The following is a 12186-nucleotide window of genomic DNA, read 5'->3' on the forward strand; positions in this document are numbered from 1 at the left end:
CATTTCTTGATCTATGAGATGTGGTTCATCATTGTATTAGGCTGAACCATAAGACAGGACCATTCTTGACCTACCCCCTGGGTCCTCATGAGGATAAGATGGGATGGCATGTGTTTAACTGTGCATGGCACATAATAAATAGGTGATAAATTTTAATAATTACCACCATCATCATCTTCATTATATGGTTCCAAGTTCCAATTAGGACTTTAGTGTATTCATTATAAATAAATAATACTTAGTTGTGGTGGTTGACCTGCCTTCCCCAAACTCACTACGGCACACGGTTCTACTCAAACTCATCTCTTTGTTCAGCCTCGAAGTATCACAGCACTTTCCACAGAGAATTAAAATTGACCATGCACACACAACAATGGTTATATATACTTATCTATCTTGACCAGTCCTAGCATAAACCATTTTCTAAGAAAAATGGCATATATTTCTCATCGTGAGACAGGATGCTAATAAAATGAGTTACATTTCAAGAGACACTGTGTTCCAGTCCAAGGACTACCAAACCACAACCATCAGACCAAATCCCAAATCCAACCCACTTCCTGTTTTTATTTTTAAATAAAGTTTTATTGGAACGCAGCCATGTCTAGTCATCCTTTACACTTTATCAGAGACTCCTTTTGTACTACAATAGTCTCATTCAACTCTCAAGATGCACTCAAGACTGACCAAGTGCTTACTAGAGATCATCTGGCTCAGAAAGACAAGATACTTATATAAATATTTATCTGATCCTTTTCGAAAAAGTTTGCTGGCTTGTGCTCTTGTCCAGTGCTTTAAGAGATCATTGCTGAACACCAGTAACAAAATTAATATTCTTTGCTAACGCTAAAGACATAACACCGGCTTATGTATGTATGCATTGGTGGGATGAGGAGTGTGGGAGGAGGCAACCTTGGCGTAATCGTATTTACCCTCCAAAGATGGGTTTTTATTCTTCCTGGAGGGGAAGTGCTTTTTTGTGTCTTCAATTAACATACATCACTTTGATTCTACGAAACATGATAGTGACGGCTGAACTTTGAATTCTGTTGGGGAATCAAAACTGTTTATTTTGCAAACATCACTGTGGCTAATTCAAACACATTTTCATGTACTCCTTAGCAGTGATGACTTTTAATGATGGCAAAAGGCTCATGGAAACTTTTTTTTTCTGACAAACTTAATTGCTAAGTGGCCCTTAATTAAATTAATTGAATAATTTTTCCTCTCTATCAAGGATATGTTTTTGAAGGTCACCGTCATGCAGAGTTATGAAGATGTCCTTAAGCTTCATGACTATTGCAAGAAAGACACAAGGTGCCGGAGAAGTGAGATGGCAACTCCATTAAGCCATGGAGATGGTTTAATCCCCGAGTCCAGCTCAGTTCCTGGTGCTGTTGTAAGCACTGAGTAAATAATGAGGGGGAGGGGAAATTTTAAAAATAAACAGAGAAGAAGTGGAGAGGGTGGCACATGGAGTAGTTTGGCATCCCAGGGTACACAAGGTCATTATCTTTAATATGTCCCACTGTACCTCGCTTATTCAAAACGGGTGGCTTTTAAGGTAACTCTGATCACCTGGAAAAGCTGCCTAAAGCCAGGGAAACAGATGTAACAAAGGCCAAGAAAACAGTCTCTCCGTTTACTCTGAATGAGAACTGAAGTAGTCTCAAGTCTACAGCTTTAAGTAACAATGAATGGGGGGGGGGGGGTACTCAGTAGAGTAATAAGTGCTCTGCGATCCTCAGTGGAGCATCACTACAGTGACAACCTATTCTGTTTGTTTCTTGTCATGCTTATCGCTCGTGGGTAACGTGAAGCTGATGTCCCCTCTTCTCTTGATGGCCACAAATCTCAAAGCTCATTCTTAGGCCCAATTTTTAATGAATGTGAAAGACCTTATGAGATAGACGACTCCTCTATGATCACCTCTTACTAGTCTACTTCTAGCCCCCTTCCCTGTTTAAGTAAATTCCTTATTTGTATTTTATCACACTATGTGTAGTCTTTAAAATTTCCCAAATCATGTTAGGATCAAGATAATAAACAAATACATATTAGTAAGTCATAGACACAGTGCACCAAGCTGTGTCTGGTTATTTCATACATCACGGCTATTCTCCTCAACAACCCTAAAAGGCGTATGTGATAATCTACTTTATATAGATCTGGAAAGTGAGACCCAGAGATGCTAAGAGTGTGCCTGAGGCCACACAGCTCGTAAGTAGCAGAGCTGGGATTTAAATCCAAGTTCAGTTGATCCCAAAACTCTGTCTTCCGTTCACTACACCAGAGGTTGGCACACTACGGCCCTCTGGCAAATCCAGCCCATCACATATTTTGATAATAAAGTTTTATTGAAGCACAGTCAGACTCATCCATTTAAATATTGTCCATGTAGCTTTCATGCTACTAAGGCAGAGCTGACTAACTGTAAGAGAGATCTTATGGCATGAAAAGCCTAAAATATTCTCTAGCGCTTTACAAAAAAGTGTATTGAGCGCTGTACTGCATCCCATGACTTCCAGTTAGCATTTTTGTTTAATAAGGAATGACAGTATATAATGTATTTTAGAAATAGTTTTAAAGAATTATATAAAAGCCATTGGCGCCAAAGGAGTTAATTCTCAGGAGATTTAAAAAAATGTACCTGTGAGGATAGCGCTCATCCCTGATGTTTCTAAATATATTAAATGTTTCACAATATGATTTTTTTTTTAATAACTTAAGATGGAAAATGTATGGGATGGCAAAAAATTAACTTTTAGACTTTAAAAATTTTTCCTTAAAAAGTCATAATTAAGATCTAGACTTAGAGGGCTCATTACAGCTAAAATCTTACTCTGTTTTTTCTTTCCTTTTAGTTCTCGCACTGTGTAGAAAAGCAAAGCAACATGATCCTCTGTTAGGCAAACCAGAAATGGATTTCTCATGTTGAGCAAAGAGCAGTGCAGAGATGTTGGCTAAAACATTATTCTTCAAGTTGAACTGAGAAGAGAAAGAAAGATTGAGCTATAATTTACACATTGGTCTGCAGGGTAATGTATCCCTCAAAATTGGGAACTTATTTATAATGTATAGCCCACCCACTTCCATAGAAGGATTTGAGACAGCAAAATTTGGAACAGGAATCCAAGAATATTATATCTGGGATTAGTACGTGCAAGTCCTGAAAGTAATTTAGTAAAAAATGAAAATAAATAAATTTGTTAAAGGTTTTTCTCCCTCAAATGTTTAAAAAGTAAAGAGGGGATAGAAAACGGTTAATCTTTTACTCTTTTCTTTTAAACATCACTATCCTATATTATTATTTTTTAATTAAGAAAGTCTAATTTCTTTAAATTATGCTGGAGACAGAAAGTTGAGAAAAGAAAGTAGAAATCTATGATCAACAATGAAGTTCTGGAAACCTTTAGAACTGCATGTATTATGTTAATATGAACTTACTATCAATTTCAATTAGTTTCCATGATGAATCAAAGCCCTTGGTCAGTATTAGAGGAGCCAACTGGTAACTGGGTTCCATGCAATGAATTTGCTATATATTACGTTCCATCACCAACTTTTAAAATTCCAGAATTGGAATCCAGGTATCCATTATTTGGGGAATATATGGAATTCAAACTATAAAACATATGAAAAAAAATATTTACGGAGCCCCTAGTTCTAGGAGCTGTGGAATTCTTCCAGGCCCTATTCAAAATGGGTGCTTCTCAGTAAACTAAGCATAGAACTAGGGATGAAAATGGGCCAAATCACCACAAACAACATATTCCAGAGCCCATCACAGGAAATCCCAGTATTTGGTCTGCATGATCGGTAAGGGCCCCAGCACTCATGCTCTGATGGATGCTTCCGCGGCCAGGCCGTGTGGAGTCTGGCTGTTATCCAGGATTGCAGATGAAACAAAAATATCCTTCAAAACTCGGTTTGGTTGAGACTTACCACAGGCTTTGGTTTGGAACTTTCCAGTAATGCCCAAAATAACTTGACCTGCAACACAGTGGCTGACCACTGCCATCACTAGCTCCTGGGAGAACTGTCTGGAAGCAGGCTGAGGCTCCCTGGGCTGACCACCCAGAAGGGTGAGTGGAGAACACAATAACTAAATGAACATGGAGGTGGCAGACAAGGAGAGAGTGGGCAGGGGAAGGGGCTGGTCAGGGTGTGCTGAGCCTTGAGAAAACTGGCTTTAGTAATCAGGCACACACATCCTCTTTCTGGGAGACTTCACCACCACCTGCAAACTATGCTTGCCAAAAAAATTAAATGGGAATCTGTTCAAGTCTCTACAGTTATCTACCATTTCACAGGAAACATGGACAACAATAGAAGAAGTTAAATGACAGCCCAGGTATGCAATCATTTTCATACTGACTACAGGAAACTCTAGAGGACAGCCTGGGCCCTTCAGCAAATACAGGGTGGGGCAAAAGTAGGTTTACAGCCGTGAGTATGGGAAACATAGTTTATTCCTCAATTATTATTAATTATTGTATTATCTTCCACACACACAACTGTAAACCTACTTTTGCCCCACCCTGTATGTTGCATTAACTTTTTTTACAGAAAAATAATTGAGGGAAAACCTACTGATTAAAATGCATTGACCTTATTTGAATCCTGATTTAAACAAACTGAAAGAGGGAGAGAGAATAGAAATATTTATTGTTTTCAATGGTTTGAAGCCATTGGATTTCAAAGTAACATATTACTCAGCAGTACTACCAATACAGAAATCCACAATGAAAAATAGGACTGGAGTGTGAGACTTAACAAAAAGAGTCGTCGCTCTGAGTTCCAACAGACTCTGATCCAAGCTTCGGAATCCACCACTTGCTAAACCAGGGAGAGTCATTTAGACTCTTTCTCTGAAAAGCTGAGGCCTTTCAATTTGTAAAATAGAGATAAAAATGACTAATGCCCAGGGTTATCATAAGAAATTAAAGACGGACACCATGCATAAGTGCTTAGCACACTGCCTTGCACAATATAAAAGAGAAAGTTCATGAGATGCTGTGATTTTGTATAATCATTTAGCATTTTTCATTCTGAAATGGCTCCCTCCCACCTCCAAATGGAGAAAAAGAAGAATATATCCCAGAATAGGTGAATCTGCATCTCCTCCCAGTAGAAGGCAGGTGGAGGGGGCTCCGGGGTACAGTGAGCCCAGTCTTCCACCACGTTTCCACTTCTCACCGGTTTCTACCTTTTTCGGTCTCAGTCTACGCAAGATGCTGCGTATCCCAGTGTGGGAAACACACTCGAACTGGAGCATGAAGCCAGGGGATACACGCAGGAGAAAGGAGCCTGAAACACTCCCGGTGTGCTCACACATAGGCCTTCAAACAATATCAAATGGGGGCATCCACATGGAATTTAAATGTAAAGGTTTTTCCTCTCCTTGGTCCACCAGCACACAAAAAGAGGCTGGCTCTGAACTGGCAGCCTTTGCTTTCATTTGTCATTATGTTTTACACACATGGAAATTTTAATGTCTAAAGATGGGAGGTGATTATAGGAATAGAGCTACACATGTTTTTTTGGCAGCCCAGTCACCAGCACTTAAATTCATTTCTGACAGTTCTCAGAATCTAAAGACCTGTACGTACTAAACTGTCATCTGTCTATCCTGGAGAGATTTCACTTTGGCAGGATTTCAAAAGTTGAAATCATTCACTTTTTTTTGTGCATATTTATGCCACCACAATATTTCTCAAAAACATGCAAAACACTGTACTCTCGAGAGACATCTAAAAAGAGGTTTGTGGTACAGGGTTTGCCGAGAGGAAAATCACCCTTGTTTCTGAACCTAGAAGTACACAAACTCAGAGTCATTTGCTAAAATCTAAGATCAGGGTAAAATGGGTGATCGCTTCTTCCAAGAAGTTGGGGCTTGGTGATTACAAAAGGCAGTTGCATTTGATGATTTTTGAACTACTTAATGGTTAAAAACTAATGGTCCTGTTAAGACTTGGAAGATGGTGCTATTATGTAACAGTTGGCTCCCTCCAGCAGCACAGCTCACTTCCAATGCGGTCTGACACGGAATGGGAGGAAGTGCAAGGAGGCAGTGCAGCTAAGCTCCAGCTCGAGCAGCATGTGTCAGCGAGGGAGCAAAAGAGGCAGAACTCGATGAAAATCCTACATCTGCTACCAACCTGCCAAGTGACCCTGTGAAAGTCACTCACTTTCTCTGATCTCTGCTTCCACCCCATGTAAAAGGAAAGACAGTTCAGCATGGCGGTGAAGCCCGGCCCTGGATGGGAGCCCCTACCATTTGGCCACCCATCCCGCATCTGTATAACAGAGATACTAAGTGTCACCTACCGCAAAGGGTTGCTTTGAGAATTAAATCAGAGAATGCATGCAAAGGGTTCTTAAGTGTGAGGCCCATGATACCCACTCAAGGAATGAGCTGCTCTGGCTGCTACTGTGGTTACTGTTGTTATTATTATTCCCTTTCAAACAACCACAAAAGCATTAGTTGGAGGAGTGAGCCATTCGCAAGAAAACAGTGCTTCCTGACAATGGAGATGACGGCTCGCTTCAGGATAACTGGGCTTCGAGGGTCACCCCTTTCTTCCCAAAGCCTGGAAAAGTGCCTGGGGCTTTGGAGACCCCCACTGCATGTGTGTTAAGTGAATGATCATGTGGATAAATGAATGATAAAGGTGTAAGGGAGCAGATGTCTTTTTTTTTAATTTATCTTTATTGTTGAAAGTTGATGCCCCCCCCCTTTTTTCCCATTGATCCCCTCCACCCCGCATCCATCCCACCCTCAAGCCTTCTCCACACTATTGTCTGTGTCCATGGGTTACGCATTTATGCATATATGTTCTTTGATTAATCTCTCCCCACCTGCTCCCCCACCCCCGCCTTCCCTCTGAGATCCCTCAGTCTGTTCATGCTTCTGTGTCTCTGGATCTATTTTGTTCATCAGTTTACTTTGTTCATTATATTCCATACATGAGTGAGATCATGTGATACTTGTACTTCTCTGCCTGGCTTATTTCACTTACCATAACACTCTCCAGGTCCATCCATACTGTCCCAAAGGGTACGAGATCCTTCTTCTTTACAGCTGCATAGTATTCCATGGTGTGAATGTCCCACAGCTTTTTTATCCACTCATCTACTGATGAGCACTTGGGCTGTTTCCAGATCTTAGCTATTGTAAATAGTGAGCAGATGTCTTAAAAGTTACTGCTGCATCCTGACTTGAGGCTCTCTGAGAGCTCTGGCCAGTGCCGGCAGCTAACATTGCCAAACACTGCAGGGAGCACACACAGTAGGGCTCACTCAGGCCTGTGGGCAAGCTGGGGATGTTATCCAAGTATTCCTATGGTTGCACAGCCTGCACTTAAGGGGACAGTGCAATTCTCACTGAGGGCTCTAACTCAGTACTTCAACCTCAAGGACTCAGGCCACTCGCTCCTGAAAGGGCTTTAGAGAGACTTCTTAACAGTCTAAAACTGCTGAGTGAGAACTTAAGGGAGACTCAAGAAAAACTGGATACTGAGCAGCCCTATGATCTCCATAGTACCATATGAATATTTGGTTTAAGACACCTCCCCTACATCCATCATCTGTTTGATGATCCTAACAGAGTCGAACCCAAAGACAGCTTGTCAAGTATCAGTGTTCTCCAAATTCAGCCACATGGGTGCCACTTGTGGAACTATCTTATCCTTGGCACCAACTGTACTATTATTAACTTAATCCTCATGTTTAATACAACCCACTGGAAAACAAATTAAATGAAGTTACTTTTTAATGAAATTTAAACCACTGTGTTAAATAAGAAGCCAGCATTGCCTGCCCTAAGAAATATGAGAGAACTGTAAAAATAAACACTTGGAAACAAAATATCACAATTAAAATGGAGCTAACCACCACTGCTTGCCTCAGCCTTGGGTTTGAGGCCTGCTCTCTCTCTGTTAGAAAGAGAGGTTAACACGTGATGGCCTAAAAATTTGCCAGCCCCGAGCGGAGGCTTCCTCTTCCGGGCATGTTGAAAGACAGAAAACAACGAAGAAAGGAGCCCTCGTCAGTTTTGCTAAGTGGTTAGAGCATCAGCCCGTGGACTGAAAGGTCCTGGGTTCGATTCCAGCCGAGGGCATATTGCAGGCTCAATCCCCAACCCTCGGGGTGCATGCGGGAGGCAACCAATTGATGTGTCTCTCTCACATCGATGTTTCTCTCTCTCTCTCCCTCTCTCCAACTATCTCTGAAAAAACAATGGGAAAATATCCTTGCGTGAGGATTACAAAAAGAAAGAATGAAGAGCGGAGTATGTTTTTCACGATGAGAGTCCATGTTTTTGGAGCTACGTTCACACACCACGTAAAACCATCCCTGGTTTGCAAAACAGTAGAACCTTCTTCTCAGGCTCAGATTCCCAGCCCCCTTGCCGTACTGGGTAGCTGCAGTTTCTTCCCGAATGCAATTAAAATGTACTTTCCCTCGACTCCCAGACTGCGAAAAATGTCTATAATCAGGATGCATCTTACAATCATCTGGCTTTTATTAGCCACTTTTAATAGTGCTTTAATCGTGTCCTTTCTTTTTATCTGGGAAGCTGTTAATAGATGGATGACGCATATCATAATGAGAGTCAAGAAAATACGGTGCACCTCAGCAGGGCCAATATAAATGAGCCTCCTGCTTGGATGCCAAGACAGCACAACAGCCTTGCATTCTCCCAATTATGTTCATCTGATAAAGACATTGCAATGGTAAGATATTATGATCTACAGCCCTCCACTGGAACACTCACACATTCTTGGCCTTGAACGCTTGAGCAAAATGCTGCACGCTGCGGAGCAGAGCGAGGTCCAGGGTCATTGCTTCCACCTTGGCTTTATGCTGGAATGAGAGAAAATAAAAGAGAGATGATAAATAACAGCAAGTTTAGTTCATGGTATCAAGTTACAGTAAATGTGTTATGGAACATGTCGGAATTCCCCTGTTTAATATTAGACGCCCAGAGAGAATATAAATCATCGGAATGAATGGAAGAACAGGGCTCTGACTGCCAAGTTTAGGGAGGATGTCAGGCTGGGACTCTGCTCAAACTCCAGGCTGGGGGCTGTGCCGCTTCACGCAGCGCACGGGAGAGGCGCCTGAGGGTCTTCAGGCTCCCGTATCTCCTCTCAGTCTGCGTCCTGAAAAACACTGGTGCGATAGGGGAACACCAGGACGCAGCCTGGCGGGGGCAAGGATTCAGCAGACAGCATTTTAATCTCAAAAGCTGCCATCCAGGTTTTGAAATGATTCCACCAAGACTGTATCAAAAAGTTAAAGGGCCCTAACTGATTTGGCTGAGTGGTTAAAGTGTTGGCCCACGGATGGAAGGGTCTCGGGTTTGAGTCCGGCCAAGGACATGTACCTCGGTTGTAGGCTCAGGCCCTGGTTGGGGCTCGTGCGGGAGGCAAACAATCGATGTGTCTCTCTCACACTGATGTTTCTCTCCCTCCCTCTCTCTCTCTCTCTTTCCCTTCCACTCTCTCTGAAAAGCAATGGAGAAAGTACAAAAGCAGGCAAAAGTCATTTATACTGATGGATCATGACTGACCTAGATCCCCTTGGTTTAGTAACCCAGAAAACTCTACAGTCAGGCGAGGCACATGCGGATAATCACAGTGATGTTAATATTGGCTATTGTCTATTCAGAGCCCACCCTGGGCTGGGCATTTACTTGCACCATCTCATTTCACCCTCACAACTGAGCAATGGGCTACATTTTCCCAATTTTCAATGTGGCATCTTGTAAGAGATCACAGAGGTAAGACGTGGGGTTAGCAAGTATTGACCTCGAGTCAATCTGATACACTCTGGGCGGCCTCCAGGCACAATTCTGGAAAGGTCCGGGTTGCCTCTCAGACGTGCCTTGTGTTGACGGGGCACTCCCCATTTTCAAGTCTGCCTGGACCCCAGGGTGTGAGATTCAGTGCTATCACTTCTTAGACTTATCTCCTCCAAAAACAGGATGCCAGGCCACCTGTCTGTGCAGGTAAGAAGAGCCCCATAGGACAAGTGTTTAACTTGGGAATTCTTATCTAGATGGTGATGCTAAAGTAAGACCAAGAAGAAGAGCAGGATTCCTCTAAGGCTATGGAGGGGATGCAAACAGCACTGCGGAGAGCATCGTCCACCCGAATTGTCTCTTTCGGGGACAGATGCAAACTGTGCCGAGATGCTCAGTGGATCTGGGGCCGTTTATCTTGGCCGCCTAGGTCCTGGGCTCTAACCCAGCTCCCAAGCTTTGAGTAACAAACACCCGGCAGAGGCGGCTGGGACGCAGGCTGACTTGGGGCCGCGTAACATTTCCGAGACTCAGTTTCCTCATTTGTAAACGGCGAGTATTAATGATGTACTCACAGAATTGTGAGGATCAGTGTAAGGCCCCTAACATCCTGCTGGGAAGAGACAAGGTATTTGGTAAATTTAACTAGAAAGAGATGACATGTCTACTGTGCCAAATCCTTTCCCTGGTGCCAGCCCGCAGTCGACGGTGGTTTGGGTGGACTCCCGTGCAGCGTGGTGGGTGACATGGTGCTAATGATAGGCAGGGTCCCCCTGAGGACCGCAGCAGGCTAGGTCTGTTACGTCCTGGAGGATCCAGGCTGTGTCTAGTCACAGCCCAGTTTGGGGGACAGCGGACATAGAGTGATCATATGACCTCCCCACACCCAACAGCTCACCAGTGGCAAAGGTGTTGGCCAACGTAGATTTACGTTCGTCAGAGAACATTGACAGACACACAAACGGGCAGGTTTCGGAAGGAGGGGAAGAAATGGGGAGAGCGGAAACGCAGTTCTTCTTAGGGTTTCCTAAGACCTGGGGTGTTCGGGCAGGAGGGTGCCCCGCTTTGCAAGGCCACGCCCCTCCCCCTAAAGAGCAGGAAACTGGCACCAGGAGAAGTGAAGGGCCCTGAGTGGGGCTGCACCCTGTGCAGACAGCTCGGGCTCCAGATGAGAGCAAAACCCCTCAGAAAACCTAAGCTTTCTGTCTGAATAACCAATATCTGAAGGTTAAGATCGGAGTGTGAAGTCTGTCAAAGGCTAACTCATTCCCCTGGGAGATTCTCGTGCCTCATAAATGCTCATCCACCTGACCTGACATTCAGAGTTAGCAATAAAGTGGCCTTTCCCTCATCCTGCCTCCCCTGGCCCCAGCCTCACGCCCTCCGAGCATGGCTCCCACGGCCACGCACAGGATCTGACAGAACGCTGACTGCACCCCACGAGGAGAGTCAGGTGTTCATCCTGTTGGGGAAGGAGTGGTCGAAATTGTTCCTCTCGGCCAAGCCCCCACAAAAGCCCCACGGGATAGTATAAAAGTGCACGTACATAAATCCGCCATAAAACAGGGAGAGCATTCCCAGATGGTGACCCCAAAGCAATTTCCCAATGATAATGATGGCACGGCCGAGCAGGCCCTTACATGCTTCTCTGTGTGTACCTGACAGTCGGTAGGCTGTCTGTTGGTCCCCCACTTTCACTTTAAAATAAAGCACGGAGCTGCCACTACCAATAAGAACAAAATCAGAACATACGCCTCCAGGGGGAACAAGGGGTCGCAAGCCATCAAGTAGTTCAACAGACTAATCCACGGGCGGTGGGTTACTGGGCTCCTGGGGACAGTGATTCAAGTCCGCACACTATTACTCAGGTAATTCTCCTGCCCTCGGTATCAGGTTTCTGTTTCTACAACCGGCCCTGAGAAGTGTAGTGAAACTGCGATACAGTAAATCCAGTGAAAGAAAAACACAGCTTCTAGAATCGGGGGGGGGGGGGGAGGGTATGTATGTGTTTGTTGGGGGGATTTGCTCTTCTGATTATCTGAGAAATTTAGCAACTTTATAAATGAGAATTGTTCTAAATGAAAATGCAGTGGCTGGTGGGCCCCAGTTTTGAGGGATATAAACTGCTGACTGCAAGGTGAAGGCAAGAGACTCGATCGGCCAATGTGAGCTTTTCTGTCAGGTCTGGCCTTGGATCTGGGACTGACCACAATTCACTTTCTTGGTTTAACTCATGAACTTTTTGTTGCTGCTGCTAACTTTGGTTTGGAAGTAATCATAGACTCTCAAGAAGTGGTACTTAGAGAGCCCGTATACCCACCTCCCAGCACCCCCCAATGGAGGCATCGCACCCAGGTATACACAGCACGTCATCAAAA

At 43.9% G+C, this 12186-nt stretch overlaps 1 protein-coding gene across 1 annotated transcript in view; it reads right to left on the reverse strand.

Annotated features, from left to right (window-relative positions):
• Window positions 1-12186, reverse strand: part of WWOX (WW domain containing oxidoreductase) — a 246126-nt gene that overhangs the window by 21700 nt on the left and 212240 nt on the right. Inside the window, exon 6 of the mRNA XM_087827213.1 lies at window positions 8780-8868. Within this exon, the coding sequence (XP_087683339.1) occupies window positions 8780-8868 (89 nt within the window). The remainder of the gene's footprint in view (window positions 1-8779; window positions 8869-12186) is intronic.

This window comes from Miniopterus natalensis, chromosome 18 (genome assembly GCF_054644295.1).
Source record: "Miniopterus natalensis isolate mMinNat1 chromosome 18, mMinNat1.hap1, whole genome shotgun sequence".
Classification (NCBI taxonomy): Eukaryota; Metazoa; Chordata; class Mammalia; order Chiroptera; family Miniopteridae; genus Miniopterus; species Miniopterus natalensis.